At 34.9% G+C, this 16,500-nt stretch overlaps 2 protein-coding genes across 5 annotated transcripts; both read right to left on the bottom strand.

Annotated features, from left to right (window-relative positions):
- Positions 1 to 38: 38 nt before the first annotated feature.
- LOC149673567 (uncharacterized) lies at positions 39 to 5,873 on the bottom strand. Its single transcript, XM_089839175.1, has 8 exons — positions 5,326 to 5,873; positions 4,802 to 4,988; positions 4,605 to 4,730; positions 2,911 to 3,022; positions 2,344 to 2,844; positions 2,194 to 2,274; positions 1,985 to 2,136; positions 39 to 1,075 (listed from the first exon to the last, which is right to left on the bottom strand). Exons 2-8 carry the CDS (start codon positions 4,952 to 4,954, stop codon positions 932 to 934), a joined length of 1,269 nt encoding a protein of 422 aa, XP_089695301.1. The 5' UTR covers positions 4,955 to 4,988; positions 5,326 to 5,873; the 3' UTR covers positions 39 to 931.
- A 158-nt stretch (positions 5,874 to 6,031) lies between these two features.
- Cpsf6 (cleavage and polyadenylation specificity factor subunit 6) lies at positions 6,032 to 16,220 on the bottom strand. 4 transcript variants are annotated; one of them, XM_089839159.1, is made up of 12 exons: positions 16,067 to 16,220; positions 15,802 to 15,887; positions 15,648 to 15,734; positions 15,300 to 15,583; positions 15,155 to 15,243; positions 14,861 to 15,085; positions 14,585 to 14,769; positions 13,710 to 13,803; positions 13,324 to 13,582; positions 11,551 to 11,808; positions 11,246 to 11,469; positions 6,032 to 6,506 (listed from the first exon to the last, which is right to left on the bottom strand). In XM_089839159.1, the coding sequence occupies exons 2-11, from the start codon at positions 15,859 to 15,861 to the stop codon at positions 11,259 to 11,261; spliced, it is 1,752 nt and encodes a 583-aa protein (XP_089695285.1). In that variant the 5' UTR covers positions 15,862 to 15,887; positions 16,067 to 16,220; the 3' UTR covers positions 6,032 to 6,506; positions 11,246 to 11,258. The 4 variants fall into 4 exon arrangements, with proteins under 4 accessions (XP_089695285.1, XP_089695286.1, XP_089695288.1 ...); XM_089839160.1 differs by having other exon boundaries at positions 11,246 to 11,466; XM_089839162.1 differs by having other exon boundaries at positions 13,740 to 13,803.
- Positions 16,221 to 16,500: the final 280 nt, after the last annotated feature.

The raw sequence follows: 16,500 nt of genomic DNA, 5'->3' as shown, positions 1-16,500 counted from the left end.
GTTAATTTGCAACAATAATTAAAAGCAACAACCACAAATTTGGTAGTAATGATGAAATTCTTTTCTTTTATTTTTTATTTAAATGAAGATGTCATACAAATGTCGTTAATTACTAGGCAATTAATTAATTTCTTTCGAATTTAATTTAAACAACTGGAAGATTGAGTAATTAATTTAATAATTACTATTAATTAAAAATTAAAAGATGGCGCGGGTTTTAATTTAAAATCTTTATCAAAAATTATTATTCTGGAGGTTCTTTTTGTTTTTGGTACTCTTTTAAATTTGGCACTTTATAATATTAAATTACGGTTGATTAAATTTAAAATTAAATTCAATCAAACATATTTAATTAAAATTTAATTTAGAAATTCTTGGGGGGAAGAAAAAAAATAATAATTATAATTTTCTTGTTTATTCTAAGATTGCGTTTGACTAGGATGTTTAAAGGGATTTAAAAATGATCCCTTTCAAGTCTGCAATTGGAAGGTAATGTTTTTTCTTTTTAAATTTCTCATTTGTTATTTCAATTTTTATAATAAATATATTTCTGTTTTTGTTTTGTTTTTGTTCATTTGTTTTTTATATCAATTAAAAAATATTGAAAATAATTTGTTTTTTTTTTTTTTGAAGATCAAGATTAAACTAAACTATTTCGTTAACTAGGATATGATTTCTTTTCTTAACACGATTGAGCTATAGTAATTAAACGGTTTTTGTTAAAAAATAGATGAAGTAGGCCTATAAACCCTGAATCTCGAACTTCTTAAACTCACGTATGAATGATTTGAAAAATTAAAAAAAAAAAAAGAAAATGTAATTAACAACTTAACGAAAAACAAATGAAAAAAGAATTTCAAAAGAATTGTTTGTAATGATAAGAGGGGTTGTTTTTGTTTTTTAACTGCCATAGGTTGATTAATTTGTTTAATCAAATGGGTCTGGATTTGACTAGTTCCCCTGTATTTAATCTGCGACGAGGCAAATCACCAAACATTTCCTTATCATCCCTAGAAACCATGGCCAAAGCTTTCATGCTAGCGGCAATTTGTTGAGGGTCTGGACTAGGCTTTTTCTACAAATACAAAATTGTTTTTTTTTGGGTGTCATAATTCATAATTTTGGCCTATTTTATATAATTAAGTCTCCAAAAATATTTTGACCTATTTTCTATGGTTCTCCAAGAAGAACTTCTTCTTTTAATTCCCAGGACCTTTTTGGCCTATTTTCTTTTAATTTCGCGGAGCTTTTTTGGCCTATTTTCTTTTAATTTCGCGGAGCTTTTTTGGCCTATTTTCTTTTAATTTCGCGGAGCTTTTTTGGCCTATTTTCTTTTAATTTCGCGGAGCTTTTTTGGCCTATTTTCTTTTAATTTCGCGGAGCTTTTTTGGCCTATTTTCTTTTAATTTCGCGGAGCTTTTATGGCCTATTTTCTTTTAATTTCGCGGACCCTTTTTGGCCTACTTTCTTTTAATTTCCGGGACCCTTTTTGACCTACTTTCTTTTAATTTCCGGGACCCTTTTTGACCTATTTTCTTTTAATTTCCGGGACCCTTTTTGACCTATTTTCTTTTAATTTCCGGGACCCTTTTTGACCTATTTTCTTTTAATTTCCGGGACCCTTTTTGACCTATTTTCTTTTAATTTCCGGGACCCTTTTTGACCTATTTTCTTTTAATTCCCGGGACCCTTTTTGACCTATTTTCTTTTAATTCCCGGGACCCTTTTTGACCTATTTTCTTTTAATTCCCGGGACCCTTTTTGACCTATTTTCTTTTAATTTCCGGGACCCTTTTTGACCTATTTTCTTTCAATTCCCAGGTCCTTTTCTGGCCTATTTTCTCTTAATTCCCAGGACCTTTTCTGGCCTATTTTCTCTTAATTCCCAGGACCTTTTCTGGCCTATTTTCCGGGACCCTTTTCACCCTATTTTTTCTATTTCGCCGCGCTGTGACAAGTTGACAACCCTGTTTCTGTTACTTACCGGTTCATCATCATCTGAGAGATCAGGATGATTAAAGGCAGACCATAAAGGAACAGTTATAGGGAGAGATTTTGCGCAACTCTGATCATTACGCCGACTTCTACTCATTTGTGGAACTTTATTTCTCCTCTCAGACTCTTCGACGGTACTATCTGTAACATAAAATCAAACCAAGTCAAGAATACCTATAAAAAATAGACCAAAATTACCATCAGTATCAGCTTCCTCATCATCTGAAATAGGGAAAGCCGCCGGTGGTTCATCTTCTAAACCCTCCATATCAAAAATGGCTATAACACCGGAAGAAACAAATTTTAACGTGTCAACCTCGTATTGTTGATTAAAATTAATTAACTCACTGTTAGAATCGTAATTAGTGGCTGTATGAATGGATTGAGCTCTTCTACGATTAAAAATGCCAGTGGAATTATTTTCCTCGCTGCGTTTCATTATGTTTGAAGCCATGGCGCTATTACGCGATAATATTCCTTTCTGAGTTGGTGAACTGACGCTTCTAACGTAGTTTCTTCGTAAGGAATTGTCAAGATTAGGGGTTTTAACCGTTTTCTCGCCAGAATTCTCCGGTGACGTTGGTGGAGATGGGAATCCCAGGGATAAGGGTAAATTCATCATTTTCAGGGGAGAAGCGGCCACGGCGTTACGACCATGAATTAAATCCATTAACGTCTGTTTTTCTTTCATAATTTTACTTTGCAAGTTGTTGTATTCCGCGTATTGATTCTCCGTAAAGATACGGATCCGTTCCTCCATTTCTCTCTGTTCTTTGCAAAGGTATTCGTTTGCTAGTTGCCAAATTGACTCAACTACATCCCCTAAAGCGTAGTTTTGTCTGCCGTGATCTATCCAAATAATACCTAGTTAATCGCGATTAAATAAATAAATAAATATTATTTTATATTTTTTACTGAAAGAGGAGCCGAAAACGTTGGGGTTAGCTAAGCTGTTTGGAAGAATAATTTTGTACAAATTGGAATAGTTATCCAGTTCTCTTAATTCTTTCAGTGTTTTGGCATCTTTCTATAAATGTAAAAATAATTATTTAAACTCAATTACACGAATTAAGCTAAAAAATTACATAAAGTATAATATAAAACTGAAATAAAGTAGAAGCTAAAATTCACATAAAGTATAAGCTAAAACTTACATAAAGTATAAGCTAAAATTCACATAAAGTATAAGCTAAAACTGACATATAGTATAAGCTAAAATTCACATAAAGTATAAGCTAAAACGCACATAAAGTATAAGCTAAAACTGACATAAAGTATAAGCTAAAATTCACATAAAGTATAAGCTAAAACGCACATAAAGTATAAGCTAAAATTCACATAAAGTATAAGCTAAAACGCACATAAAGTATAAGCTAAAACGCACATAAAGTATAAGCTAAAATTCACATAAAGTATAAGCTAAAACGCACATAAAGTATAAGCTAAAATTCACATAAAGTATAAGCTAAAATTCACATAAAGTATAAGCTAAAACGCACATAAAGTATAAGCTAAAATTCACATAAAGTATAAGCTAAAACGCACATAAAGTATAAGCTAAAACGCACATTAAGTATAAGCTAAAATTCACATAAAGTATAAGCTAAAACGCACATAAAGTATAAGCTAAAACGCACATAAAGTATAAGCTAAAACGCACATAAAGTATAAGCTAAAATTCACATAAAGTATAAGCTAAAACTGACATATAGTATAAGCTAAAATTCACATAAAGTATAAGCTAAAACGCACATAAAGTATAAGCTAAAACTGACATAAAGTATAAGCTAAAATTCACATAAAGTATAAGCTAAAACGCACATAAAGTATAAGCTAAAATTCACATAAAGTATAAGCTAAAACGCACATAAAGTATAAGCTAAAACGCACATAAAGTATAAGCTAAAATTCACATAAAGTATAAGCTAAAACGCACATAAAGTATAAGCTAAAATTCACATAAAGTATAAGCTAAAACGCACATAAAGTATAAGCTAAAATTCACATAAAGTATAAGCTAAAACGCACATAAAGTATAAGCTAAAATTCACATAAAGTATAAGCTAAAACGCACATAAAGTATAAGCTAAAACGCACATTAAGTATAAGCTAAAATTCACATAAAGTATAAGCTAAAACGCACATAAAGTATAAGCTAAAACGCACATAAAGTATAAGCTAAAACGCACATAAAGTATAAGCTAAAATTCACATAAAGTATAAGCTAAAACGCACATAAAGTATAAGCTAAAACGCACATAAAGTATAAGCTAAAACGCACATAAAGTATAAGCTAAAATTCACATAAAGTAAGCTTAAAATTACTAAAATTAAGCCAAAACTTAATCCCAATGTCTTGAAATCTAATAAATTTTGACCCCAAAACTTTACATTGTAATCAAAATATAAATGATGCAATGCTAATTTCATAACACCCTTTTATCATCTACAACATCTAAGCTTCCTTATGATATATTATAAACATTATGTTCACCATTATCTAATCAAGGAGGTTAAAGAACTACTATTTATCTAAGATAACAATTAAAACCTTTCTTATTTTTTTACTTAACCAAGTTAGGCTTAAAAATATTAATAATAAAAATTACCTCTAAAGTTGAATTAATTAGGAGTTTGTCATTATCAAAAGTCGCAAAAGTTTCTTGATCACAACATAAACAAGTTGTGATTAAAACTGACCCAATTTGTCTCTCTCTACATAAACTCGGTTGAGCCTTGACGTATAAAATAGTGTAATTTCTAGTTAATTAACTTAAATTAAGTCTAAAAAAGAACCATTTCCTACCAAATTAATTTCACACAAATTCCTAAGTGTCTCTGTTAATTTTGTTCTAAAGAAAGTCTCATTTTGATGCAATGGCAATTTGCTAATATCAACTGGTTCCACTTTTTTGGCGTTGATAGTTATGTTCAAGCAATTACAGGCAAACTGGAACATTGTTCTTCACCTTCCTAACTTCCTAAGGAGAGTTCTAAAGTAAAATAACAATGGAAAATTTATAAAAACTCCTATCAAAAACTGTTGTCAAGTTTTCTAACTTAAACATTAATCAACCCTAATTAAAATTAACCTCTTTACAACTCTAGAACAGTAAGTTTAAATAAAAACAAATCTTGGGTCATTTTTTTTAACTATAGCTTGTTGCTAACGGACCAAAACGTGATTACTAATTGATTAGGCTTGTTGTATGGACCAGATTTACCAAAAAAAAAATTAAGAAACAAGAGTAATCGGAGAAATAAAATAATACAGTAGAAAAATTTAACTTGATACTATAAAAAATGTACTTAAAATATAAAATTACTCACTGACAACAAAGTACAACAGTTGTTTACTAGAATTTTTAAAAACACGCGACTATTTTAAGCTCAAAAACAAAGTAGTGTTTTTTTATGTTAAGCCTAATCTACTAGTAGAGTAGATCATGAGAGAGACGACGAAAGCCAGCTGCGAAATCAAGACAGTTAAGCCTTGGACTCGAGTCAACAAAATAAAATTTTCTTCCCTTCTTCAAGGTCTTTTAAGCCGCTTTAAGATATATCGACTTTTGCGATAAAACTAATTGGCGATAACGTTTAGACATATGTAAAACTATTATCTCGATAACTTCGTTAATTTAATTCAATTCGCTAAAATTAACTACTAAGCTTAGCGGGCAAGCGACGAAAATATTTTGACAGACAATCGGGAGACAGACAGCGTGAGGGGAAACGCGGCTACCTGATTGACGAAAACAAGGTCACGTGACGAAACCCCGCGTTTTCTCTGGCCAATTTCCCATCATCCGACCTTGTTGCAACTTCGGACCAATAGGAAGCCGTGATTTCCTCTTTCAGCTGGTTCCGACTGGTTTTTAAATATTTTCGGATCTATTTATAGCACGTTGTTGTTACTATATTTCAAGGCCGCGTTAAACTTAATTAAAATTAATTTCTAACAGGGATTTTGCCTATTTTTTATTTATTTATTTATTTATTTATTTATTTATGTACCTTAAACTAAAGCTACGTAAAATGGGGGAAAGGGACAAGTTTTAATCCAATGAAACAATATTTGTTACAAAACTCTAATAAAAATTGGTTTTTTTTCTCGTATTTTTTTTTCTTTTAACATTCAAATATTAATGAGGCATACGAATACATAATGTGATCAAAAAATGGGGAAATTCGGGGTCTGGGATTAAAAAAAAAAAAAGAGCGTGTAATCTTAATTAATATCTTTAAATCCACTTGAAGTCTTCTGAAAATGTTGGTTAATCCACTGGTAGATCCACTAGAAGGGTTTCCGAGTGGTTCTTCCATCCACAAAATGCTTCTTGCTTGAGACAGTCGAAGCGCGTTTGATTACATATTTTGAAAATGACAATGAGGGTGTAACGATTACTAGGGAAGGTTATTTTCTTTAATTACAGAGCGAATAAATGAAGGTAACGATAATAATAGCTTGTAGAGATGCGTTTTTTTCTATCCAGTATTTTCATTGAGAGCGCCTGTTTAAAAATGGGAATACAGAAGGAAATCGTCTAAATCAACTAAGTTAAACTTTAAAACACAATTCATTTTTAAAAACTTAAATAAATAAACAATCAATGTAATATAATTAATTTTAACGTCATTTGCCAGTCTTAAAACAAAAATTAAAACCTATTCTTCCATTTTAATTTTTAAACTATTCTAAATTTTAATATATTATTTTTAACTTATTAATATCAATATAAGTAACGTTATAACAATAGGTACGACACTTTTTTATAGACCATTCCCCGATGTAACTAAAGGGGGAAAGACATGGGGGTAAAAACTGCCCTCCGTCTCGGGATTTTGGCGCCTGCGCTGTATCATGGGATTGAGCAGAGAGGGAATGTATCCCCCCCCCCCCGCGATACTGACGGTTGCCTTCCCGATGTAACTAAAGGGGGAAAGACATGGGGGTAAAAACTGCCTTCCATCTCGGTCTCGGGTTTTTGGCGTCTGCGCTGTATCATGGGATTGAGCAGAGAGGGAATGTATCCCCCGCGATACTGACGGTTGCCTACCCCCCTTTTTACATTCGGTCTCGGGTTTTTGGCGCCTGCGCTGTATCATGGGATTGAGCAGAGACGGGAATGTATCCCCCCCGCGATAATAACGTTGCCTACCCCCTTTTTTACGTCGGGAAAAGGACCGTCTATTGCTGTATCTACATTTCACAATTAACAAGCGAGTTTCATACTTATTGTTGTCAGGTTTAATTTTTGTTCTACGCCTTTGAAACATTTAAAAAGATTTCTTTTTTTAAAAATATAAATAACAAAAGATAAAAGATACCAGAAGTGCAAGAAGAGTATTTTCTTTACAACCTTTTAAAAATAGATTTTTTTTTTGTATTTTGAAATGTATGTTTAAATAAATTACTGACCCTTCCATCCCAAAATTGAAAATTATTATTTTTATGTGTATTTTAAATTAATTGTCAGGACGCTCAAAAAAGAAATGATTAATTAAAATTACTAAACGAGGGATAGGATATATTTTAATCGTTTTTCCACTTTTTTAATTTTGTTTTTATTACTAAATTAACGCGGGATCTCTAAAGAGACCCGAAAATGGGGTATATTCCTTTCTATAGCATGTATGCTTTAGGTCAAAGGTCGTTTAATGTTTTTTTTTTTTTTTTTTTCCCGATAGGTTCATGAAAAATCGGGTCCCTTTAGAGAACTAATTAGTAATTACCAGTTATTGAAATTACTCGGTACCCAGGGGGATATCGCTCATTAGACTTATTTCTAATTGCCAATAATTAAAATTACCAAATCAGGGGTATATTTAAAATTATCAGGGATGACCACAGAAAATTGAAAATTAATTTAAATGAAATATAGAAAAATTATTGGTGATAAATATAAGAAGAAATCGATACCTATTTTATAGGAGAATATAGGAAAAAATTAGGAAGAGTGGTCACTCTGAATTATTTAACTAATCTTTGAAAATTTATAATTACCAGAACACTCAGGCGTCTAATTACTAATTACCAAGCGAAGGATATATTTAAAATTATTTAAGCAGTCTTTGAGATTTTAAATTATATAACTTTGTCCAAAATATTTTTCATAAACACGATTCTTTCCAATTTTAGAAATAATTAAATGCAATTAAAGTGTATTTGATATAAACTAAACGTAGCAACCCTCAATTTTGTTTCTATATAGATTCTTTCAATGTCATAAATAATAAAGTATAATTAAGTTAATTATTCAAAATTGAATACCTTTTATCCCTCAGACATAGAATTGTTTGTTACCTAAATATTTCTCGGGACTGTTAAGATAATTATATCAATATTTGACAGAATATTTGGAATTATTTACAAACGGCTGGGGGCAACTCCGAGGGGCTAGCCACCCCAGGAATGCGTTATGTAGGGGCGTTGTCAAGAACTATATTTCAAAGTAGTTGTCACTATTTAATTTCAATGCCTCGCTGATACATTCAAAGGGGGGGGGGGGACTCAGCACGCTTAGTTTGATACAGGACCCGCCCCTACATGACACATTGTGTACAAATAATCTAAGAGTGATTAGCCCCTCAGTTAACCCTTTAGACTATTTAAGTTAATTCAATTTAATTTTAAGTTATAAGTTATAAATTTTATATATATAAAAAAAACCACTAAGTTTTTCATCTTTAGTCGTTATTTTAAACGTAAGTAACATAATAACAATAAGTTTAATATACAGGGTGCTACAAAAAAAGTAAGGTAGGACCGAAGTACAGTGGGTTCCAAGGTCTCTTGTAAAGGGAAACAAGTTATGATTGGATGATCCCTTAAATTTAAGCAAAAAACTGAATGGCAAAGCAAATTGAATGAAGGGGGGTCATCCATAAAACACAAATTTTCATAGAAGTCACATCAGAGTACCAATCCCACTGTACTTCGATAACACCACCGTTTTTGGAACACCCTGTATAACGTATTTCACCGAGAACTCATTGTTTTTGATGTTACTTATGAATGATTTAAATTATTTTTCCCACTGAATCGATTGTAAATAACATCATGCACCACCACCCAAGTTACCAGTAAGTAATCTCTTTTAGGTCAGATTTACATTTTACACAATTACGAAGCGCGCCTAATTTAATAATAGGCTAAATTCGTTGACCGTTTCATAGGATAAGAAAAACTATTAGAGAATATGAAACATCGACAAAGAGGTAGAGAAGTGTAGTCTGAGTAAGTTCATAAGAAATACTCTACAAGTTCGCCAAGGCCTAAATAGAGAAGGCGTTAGGTTGTAGCCTTACAAAGCAACGTCGCTCTTATAGAATATTTCTTATAAAGTTACGGTTTTAGCAAGAAGCGATATCTAGTTTATTTGGGAGAAGGTATAAGATGCCTAAGTATTCGCGCGCCATAGTCCCAGCCCCCCCTTTCAAAATACAAGGGGGGGGCGTAAAAGGAGGCCGGGCTATTTCGCTACACTCTCCTCAGTCGGAAAATACGTAATTTTCGTCATTCGCGTCGTGCTGATGTGAGTTTTCAAGAACCAATGAGATGCTGGTTGTAATTTAGAGGCGGTGGGGATTAACTCAGTACCTACGTTTGGACTGGAGATAAAGCTAGAAATGTGGCGAATTTACACCTTCTCGCTAGTAAACTAGATATCACTTCTTGGTTTTAGTTTATAGCACAATATATGTTCCATAAGTTTGTCACTGGTTACTTAGAGCTTGTCATGATGACGTAGGTCATAGATTCTAGGTAAAGCGACGCCTGGTGAGGCGCTGCTGTCAAAGGCTTAGTAGCGTGTAGTCAATTCCCGCTTGTCGTTCTCTAGCTTTATAGTGTCATACTTATGGAACATATCTTATAAACTTTATGTTTATATTAAACAATGATTCATGCTCGCGTATAAATAATAATATTTCCGCTCTTAATTTGAGGTGAATAAATAATAATGTAGTACAAATTTTAAAAAACTGCCTAATTAATGACTTAATTAAATAAATTAAATTTAAATGAATGAATGAATGAGATATTTTGGTTAAGCATACAAGGCTTTAGTCTAAAATATTACGGATATTGGAACATTACTGCCTACAAAGATATATCCCTGATTTTTCAGGTTCCGTGGCGGAACCCGCCTGTATAAGGAGCTAACAACTGGCTAGGGGGAAGAGATAGTCTGACGTCACGCAGCCGCCCTCTGGTTGGCATTTTTGCGCGTAGAACACTGTTTCCAACCGTTAGGGGGGATGAAACTGCAGTAAGAGATAGAAGGGTGTGACGTTTCAGGGTCAGAACTGTTAGCTCCCTATTAACAAATTTTATCTTTGCAAGTAGCAATGTTTTAACAATATCCTTTTTCGTTTTAATTCCATTAAAATTGAAAGCTATTAATAAACTCGGGTGTTTTAACATTCTTAAAGAAGGTTTGGTCATTTTAAATTGAATTTTAAACAAATATTCGCGGTTCACCAATATATTTAAGTAACCTAATTAAATTTTCCGCCAATTACAGCGACTATTGATAACCATAATTAATATTCCCCCCTCCTCAATAATAATTATTATTATTATTATTATTAATTATTTAGAATAATAAATACAATTAATTAATTAATTAATTCAACCTAGTTTTGTAGTTAAAATATTTTGATTGTTTGTTTGTTTGTTTTAAAAAAAAAATATTAATTTCTTTTCAGAAATATTAATTAATTATAATTAATAATTAAATACCAAATTTTTGGAAATAATTTCCAATTTACAGCAAAATAAACTTACCAACCAATGATTATATCTTACCAACACACCCGATTGTTGGAGAGAAGAGAGACAACTCAAGCTTACCATGATCTCGGAAATGTACTTTGAACCTCAATCAATGAAAACCTCATTGCAAACGTTAAAACTAATCCAAAATTTAGAACTAAAGCTACACTACCCCCCCCCAAAAAAAAAATATTATTTAAGTAATCCTAATTAACCTTTAAAGCAATTTAAATGATTTATTACTAATAATAAATTACTAAAAGTTAATTAGGACAAGGAGCATTAAAAAAAGGAAAACTGAAAAGTAAAGCAATCTTAATTAACCTTTAAAATAATTCAATTAATTTATTGCTAAATTAATAAAAATTAATTAGGACAACCTTTAGATAACCCCAATTAAAGTACAACCTCCAAGGAGTATTAATAGAAGATGGAGAGGGGGTTTTAAAAACTGTTCTTTCTTTTTTGACTCACCCAACGTAGACTCTTAATGCCGACTGCTTCTGTGTTCGCGTTCCCTGTCCCGATCTCTGTCCTTTTCTCTGTAGCGTTCCTCGTGGTATCTGTCCCGTTCGCGGCTGCGATCTCTGTAGTCTCTTTCGCGGCTTCTAGAGCGATCCCTCCGGCTGGATTTTTCCCGTCTTGACGACCTTTCTCGGGATCTTTCTCTTTCTCGAGATCGAGCTCTATCTTTGCTTCTGACCCAAAGACGATCGCGAGTGTTAAATGCGCCCTTCCACGAGGAACTAATGACGATAGGCCTGAATAATTATGATTACCTGGAGCCGTAAGATTTGGATTCGATCCCGTGAAGGGTATCCTGAAGGGAACTGATCAAGATTTTACATCTCTCGTCATTGACGACTTTGGATTGCTTGATCAGGGAGATGGCCGTCACTAAGGTTTCAATAGAGGCGGCGTAATCTCCGGCGCTAGCATCAGCTACCGCGCGCGAAATTGCGCTACTAGAAACAGTACGGTTTCTACCCATAATTTCTTCAAATTCAGCTTCACTGATGGGAGGATTGCTCTCGTGCCTAATTTAACCATAAAACAAAACGCAAATGGGCTACATCCTTCACGAAAGAAATTTTACCCACAAAAACAAATTCCCCGACCTTCTTTTGGCCTATTTATAAATTCCATAACTTCATTGGGCTTTATTTCAATTCCATGACTTTTCAAACACGTATTTTGTACTATATTATAATTGCCCAACTTCTCAGAAACCTAGTTTGGACCATTTTATATTCCCCCAGGGTTCATACAACTTTTGGAAAACAAACTTCCCTGAGTTACGAGCCTCCAAAGTTTAGTGTAACGCTATTCCTATGGGGGTTGTTTGTTTATGTATTGCTAAATTACTCCGCCCCTGTTTGTCGTAGCCCTGAGTTTTTAGTATGGTTGGATGGGGGACAAATTGGACTATACCATACTCGAAGGACATCCCTGTTCTCTAGTAGAACCAGAGTTACGAGCCTCCAAAGTTTAGTGTAACGCTATTCCTATGGAGGGGGTTGTTTGTTTACGTTTTGCTTAATTACTCAGCCCCTGTTTGTCGTAGCCCTAAGTTTTTAGTATGGTTGGATGGGGGACAAATTTGACTATAACATACTCAAAGGGCATCCCCGTATCTCTAGTAGAACCAGAGTTAAAAGCCTCCAAAGTTTAGTGTAATGCTATTCCTATAGAGGGGGGTTGTTTCTTTACGTTTTGCTTAATTACTTGGCCCCTGTTTGTCGTAGCCCTAAGTTTTTAGCATGGTTAGATGGGGGACAAATTACACTATAACATACTCAAAGGGCATCCCCGTATCTCTAGTAGAACCAGAGTTAAAAGCCTCCAAAGTTTAGTGTAATGCTATTCCTATAGAGGGGGGTTGTTTCTTTACGTTTTGCTTAATTACTTGGCCCCTGTTTGTCGTAGCCCTAAGTTTTTAGTATGGTTAGATGGGGGACAAATTACACTATAACATACTCAAAGGGCATCCCCGTATCTCTAGTAGAACCAGAGTTAAAAGCCTCCAAAGTTTAGTGTAATGCTATTCCTATGGAGGGGGGTATGTTAATTACTCGGCCCCTGTTTGACGCAAATTTCCCTGAATTTTACTAAAAATTCGAAATTTCCCATGAGGTTTTTGTCAACTATTTATTTCCCTCATTTTTCCACTTTTGCGTGAACCCTGTCCCTGAATTTTCAAAGGCCCATTTTCCATTCCCCGACATTTCAAAGGCCCATTTTCCATTCCCTCACATTTCAAAGGCCCATTTTACTTTCCCGGACATTTCAAAGGTCCATGAAGATGGGACACTATTTTTTTAATTCACACTCCAGTGAACAATTCCCTATAAATTTTCCAGCAAAAGAAAAAAAAAAAAGAAAAGGCACTGGACACGTGTGCTATAAGAAATTTCTTATTTCCAGCCCTGATAAGCACAGGACCACCAATAAAACTACTTTCCAGCCCTGATCCCAGACATACTTCCGCCTACTTATTAATTTTCCCTGACCTATGATACATATTACAGCCTAAAATAGTTTTGAATCCTTACCTGTCCGATGGTGGACCTCTGACTGACCTCTCAGGAGGTGGTCCTCTATATTCGGGATATTGTCCAGGGGGAGGGCGACCATAAGGGTCACCTGATTGAGAAGATTGAGGGGGACCAGGGGGAGGTCCTTGATGAGGGGGGAAAAACGCGGGGTTCACGTGAGGAGCTGGTGGATGGGGCCCTTGCGGAGGTCCAGAGTGAGGGGGTCGCGGCATTCCACCTTGAATGGGAGGTCCAGGGGGTCCAGGAGGATGATTAACTGTGAAAATTAGTCAATGTAAGGAATGATTAAAATTTGACCAGATAATGATGCAATCTCCCATTTTTTGTGATCAGAAACCAAAGCAAAGCGGCTCAAAACTCAACAAAAAAATGTTATAAATCACCGGGAGGTCTATCCCAATCAGGAGGCCCACCTCGAGGATCTGGCGGCGGACCACGAGCTCCCATTGGCGGCGGAGGTCCTCTAGGAGGCGGAGGCTAATGTCAACAAAGTAAGCAGAAAAGAAACCCCGTCAAATTTAATTATAAATAAATTAATATTTTCACCTTATTCCTACTTTTTTGAGAATTATTTGGGCCTAGTTTAATATATTCTAACATTAATAGAGATTCCTAAGCCTGTTATAGTTTTTATAAGAAGGGCCGGAAATAAGCACAGGTCCGATTAAAAAAAAAAAAAAAAAAAAAAAAAGAACTGGACACGTCCTATTATAAATTTTCCTTATTTCCAGCCCTGGTTATAAAGTATACTTATAAGCAGGGTGGGAAATAAGGATTTTTTTAAACTGGCCATTGGGCCAGCGACCCCTCTGGCCTGGAATAAATAAACTGGTCCATGACCAGGGCGCGTCGTCTGCTAAATTGAAGAAGTGGATAATTAAAATATATTAGCTAATGTCTGGACTCTGGAAACCCTTGAATTTTCTTAGTGGTCCAGTGGACCACTGACCCCCCTCCGATTTAATTTTTAAACTGGTCCAGGCAATTTTTAAACTGGTCATTTGCCCTGTACCACCGCCTTATTTCCCACACAGCTTATAAGCCTATTTCTGTCAATTTTTTAAGCCTTAACATTGCCTAATTTAATTTTTTTAGGGTTAATTGTCTTTGCTAGGCCTAATTTCATCTATTTAGGTTTAAGTCTTCCCTAGGTCTAATTTCATCTATTTTAAGATACATTAAAGCTAAGCCTAAAATATGCAAGACATAAGAAAAAAAAAACAATTGCAAGTACATTACTTGCACAGTCCATAATTACCCCTAATTTGTATCTGGATTCATTTACGAGTCTCATGGGTGGTGGGCCTGGAGGTCCACGAGGTGGGGGTCCTCCTTGCATTCCAGGTGGTGGGGGTCTAGGAGGCATTCCGGGTGGACCACCTGGTCCAGGGGGCCCGTGATGGTGAGGATGATGGTGGTGGTGCATTGGAGCGGGTGGGGGGCCTGAAATAATTACAAAAACCATTGCCATTAATAAACGATTTCAAATTGCAGCTAAATTCATTTAAGAGCATTTGTATTAAGGAGGATTTACGGTAATAACCCTGATTATAGCCAGGAGGGTGGCCATGATGATTAGGTGGTGGTGGACCCATTGGAGGTCTTGGTGGAGGGAATTGACCTCTGCCTCGACCTATCATAGGAGGATGACCCATTCTAGGTGGACCCGGGTTTCCAGGGCCAGGTGGACCGGGTGGAGGACCAACTCCTCCAGGTCCTGGGGGTCCATATTGACCCGGAGGTCGACCCATACCAGCTGCTATAATTATGAATTAGTTTTCACCTATTGTTTTGTCAAAATGGACAAAATATTGCCAGGAATACTTACCAGCATTTCTTTTATTTGACTGCATTTCAAAGTGATTCAAATTTTGTCTACTACATGAAGTGACTACAGGATTTTGTCCGTGTAATTCCCTTTATGATAAATTTAATTTAATATTTAATCAAATTAAACATTACTAGGAGCTTACTTTCTAGGTAGTTTTTCCATAACAGATCTGAAAGAAGTTTCAGAGCCAAGAGTAACAACGCAGAATCCTTTGGATTGGCCGTTAGCTCTGTTTTCGTAGAATTTAATATCTACCACGTCTGTCACACCCAAACTAGTGATTGCGTCTGTCACGTCCTGGTCAGTCGTCCACCAAGTTAAGTTTCCTACGTAGATGCAAACTCGCTTTGAAGCCCCGTGCGCAACGTTATTCCCAAGAACTGATGAGGATGAATTTGGTGGAGAATCGTCGTGACCAAGGCCGTACTAATTGGCAAAAATTCATTATTTAAGGGTCAAACAAAAATAATAAGGGAGAATTAATAGGCACCTCGTCTCCCGAATGACCGTCGCCTGAAGGAGCGGTTATGACGTCGTCATAGAGATCAACATTTTGATCATGATTGAATTCTCCATCCTACAGTGAGTGAGTGAACAATGTTAACGGAAAAATTCGCGTTTTTAAAATTAGAAAGGCCACTTGCCTGGTTAAAATCTTGTTCTAAGTCATCCGCGTATAAATCAATGTCAATCGCTTCTGCCATTATTTAATTACGCACGATAAATGATCCTAAAAATATTAAATTATAATATTAAATATTAACCACCGAAGAGTAACGGAGTAACGGCTTTGTTTAGCTAGGCCTTGGTCAAATGATTTTTGGCTTTCGGAGGTTTGAAATGTAATTTAAGAGTTCGTCTATTGCAATATCTCAATGATTTTATAATATGATTAAAAATGAGTGTTACCTTCGAAAACAACGTGTTGATTTCGAATAATTAACAAAAACTACAAACGCGGTCCATAATTTAGGCTTAATAGCTCGACGCGGAGCGGCACGGCACAGAACAGCCCATTAACGCCGCAATTATGATGGCGGCAGAATGCGTTCAGTATAGTAATCTGAGACAACCAGTATTTGAAATTTACAAGAAATGTGGTTAATTTGGTTCACCGCTCTAAACGAAACCCCCCGGGCCCGGAGGATGCTCCGAACTTTTTCAACTTTCCGAAATAAGCGTTATCATGGCATTATTTTCAAACTGGCCCTTAAGACTTGTGACATGAATAAATAAACTAGTCCAAAGGGCCAGTTACTCTCTTGTCCTGCAATTTTTAATCTAGTGACCAGTGAGACACGTGGTTTGAAATAAAAAAAAGTGGTCCGATTGAAAAAAAAACG

Source organism: Phalangium opilio, unplaced genomic scaffold, assembly GCF_054372755.1.
Source record: "Phalangium opilio isolate 3A_F unplaced genomic scaffold, DU_Popi_V2 ptg000048l_1, whole genome shotgun sequence".
In the NCBI taxonomy this organism is placed as follows: Eukaryota; Metazoa; Arthropoda; class Arachnida; order Opiliones; family Phalangiidae; genus Phalangium; species Phalangium opilio.
Note: the sequence above shows the minus strand (reverse complement) of the source record. Positions and strands in the feature narration are given on the sequence as shown.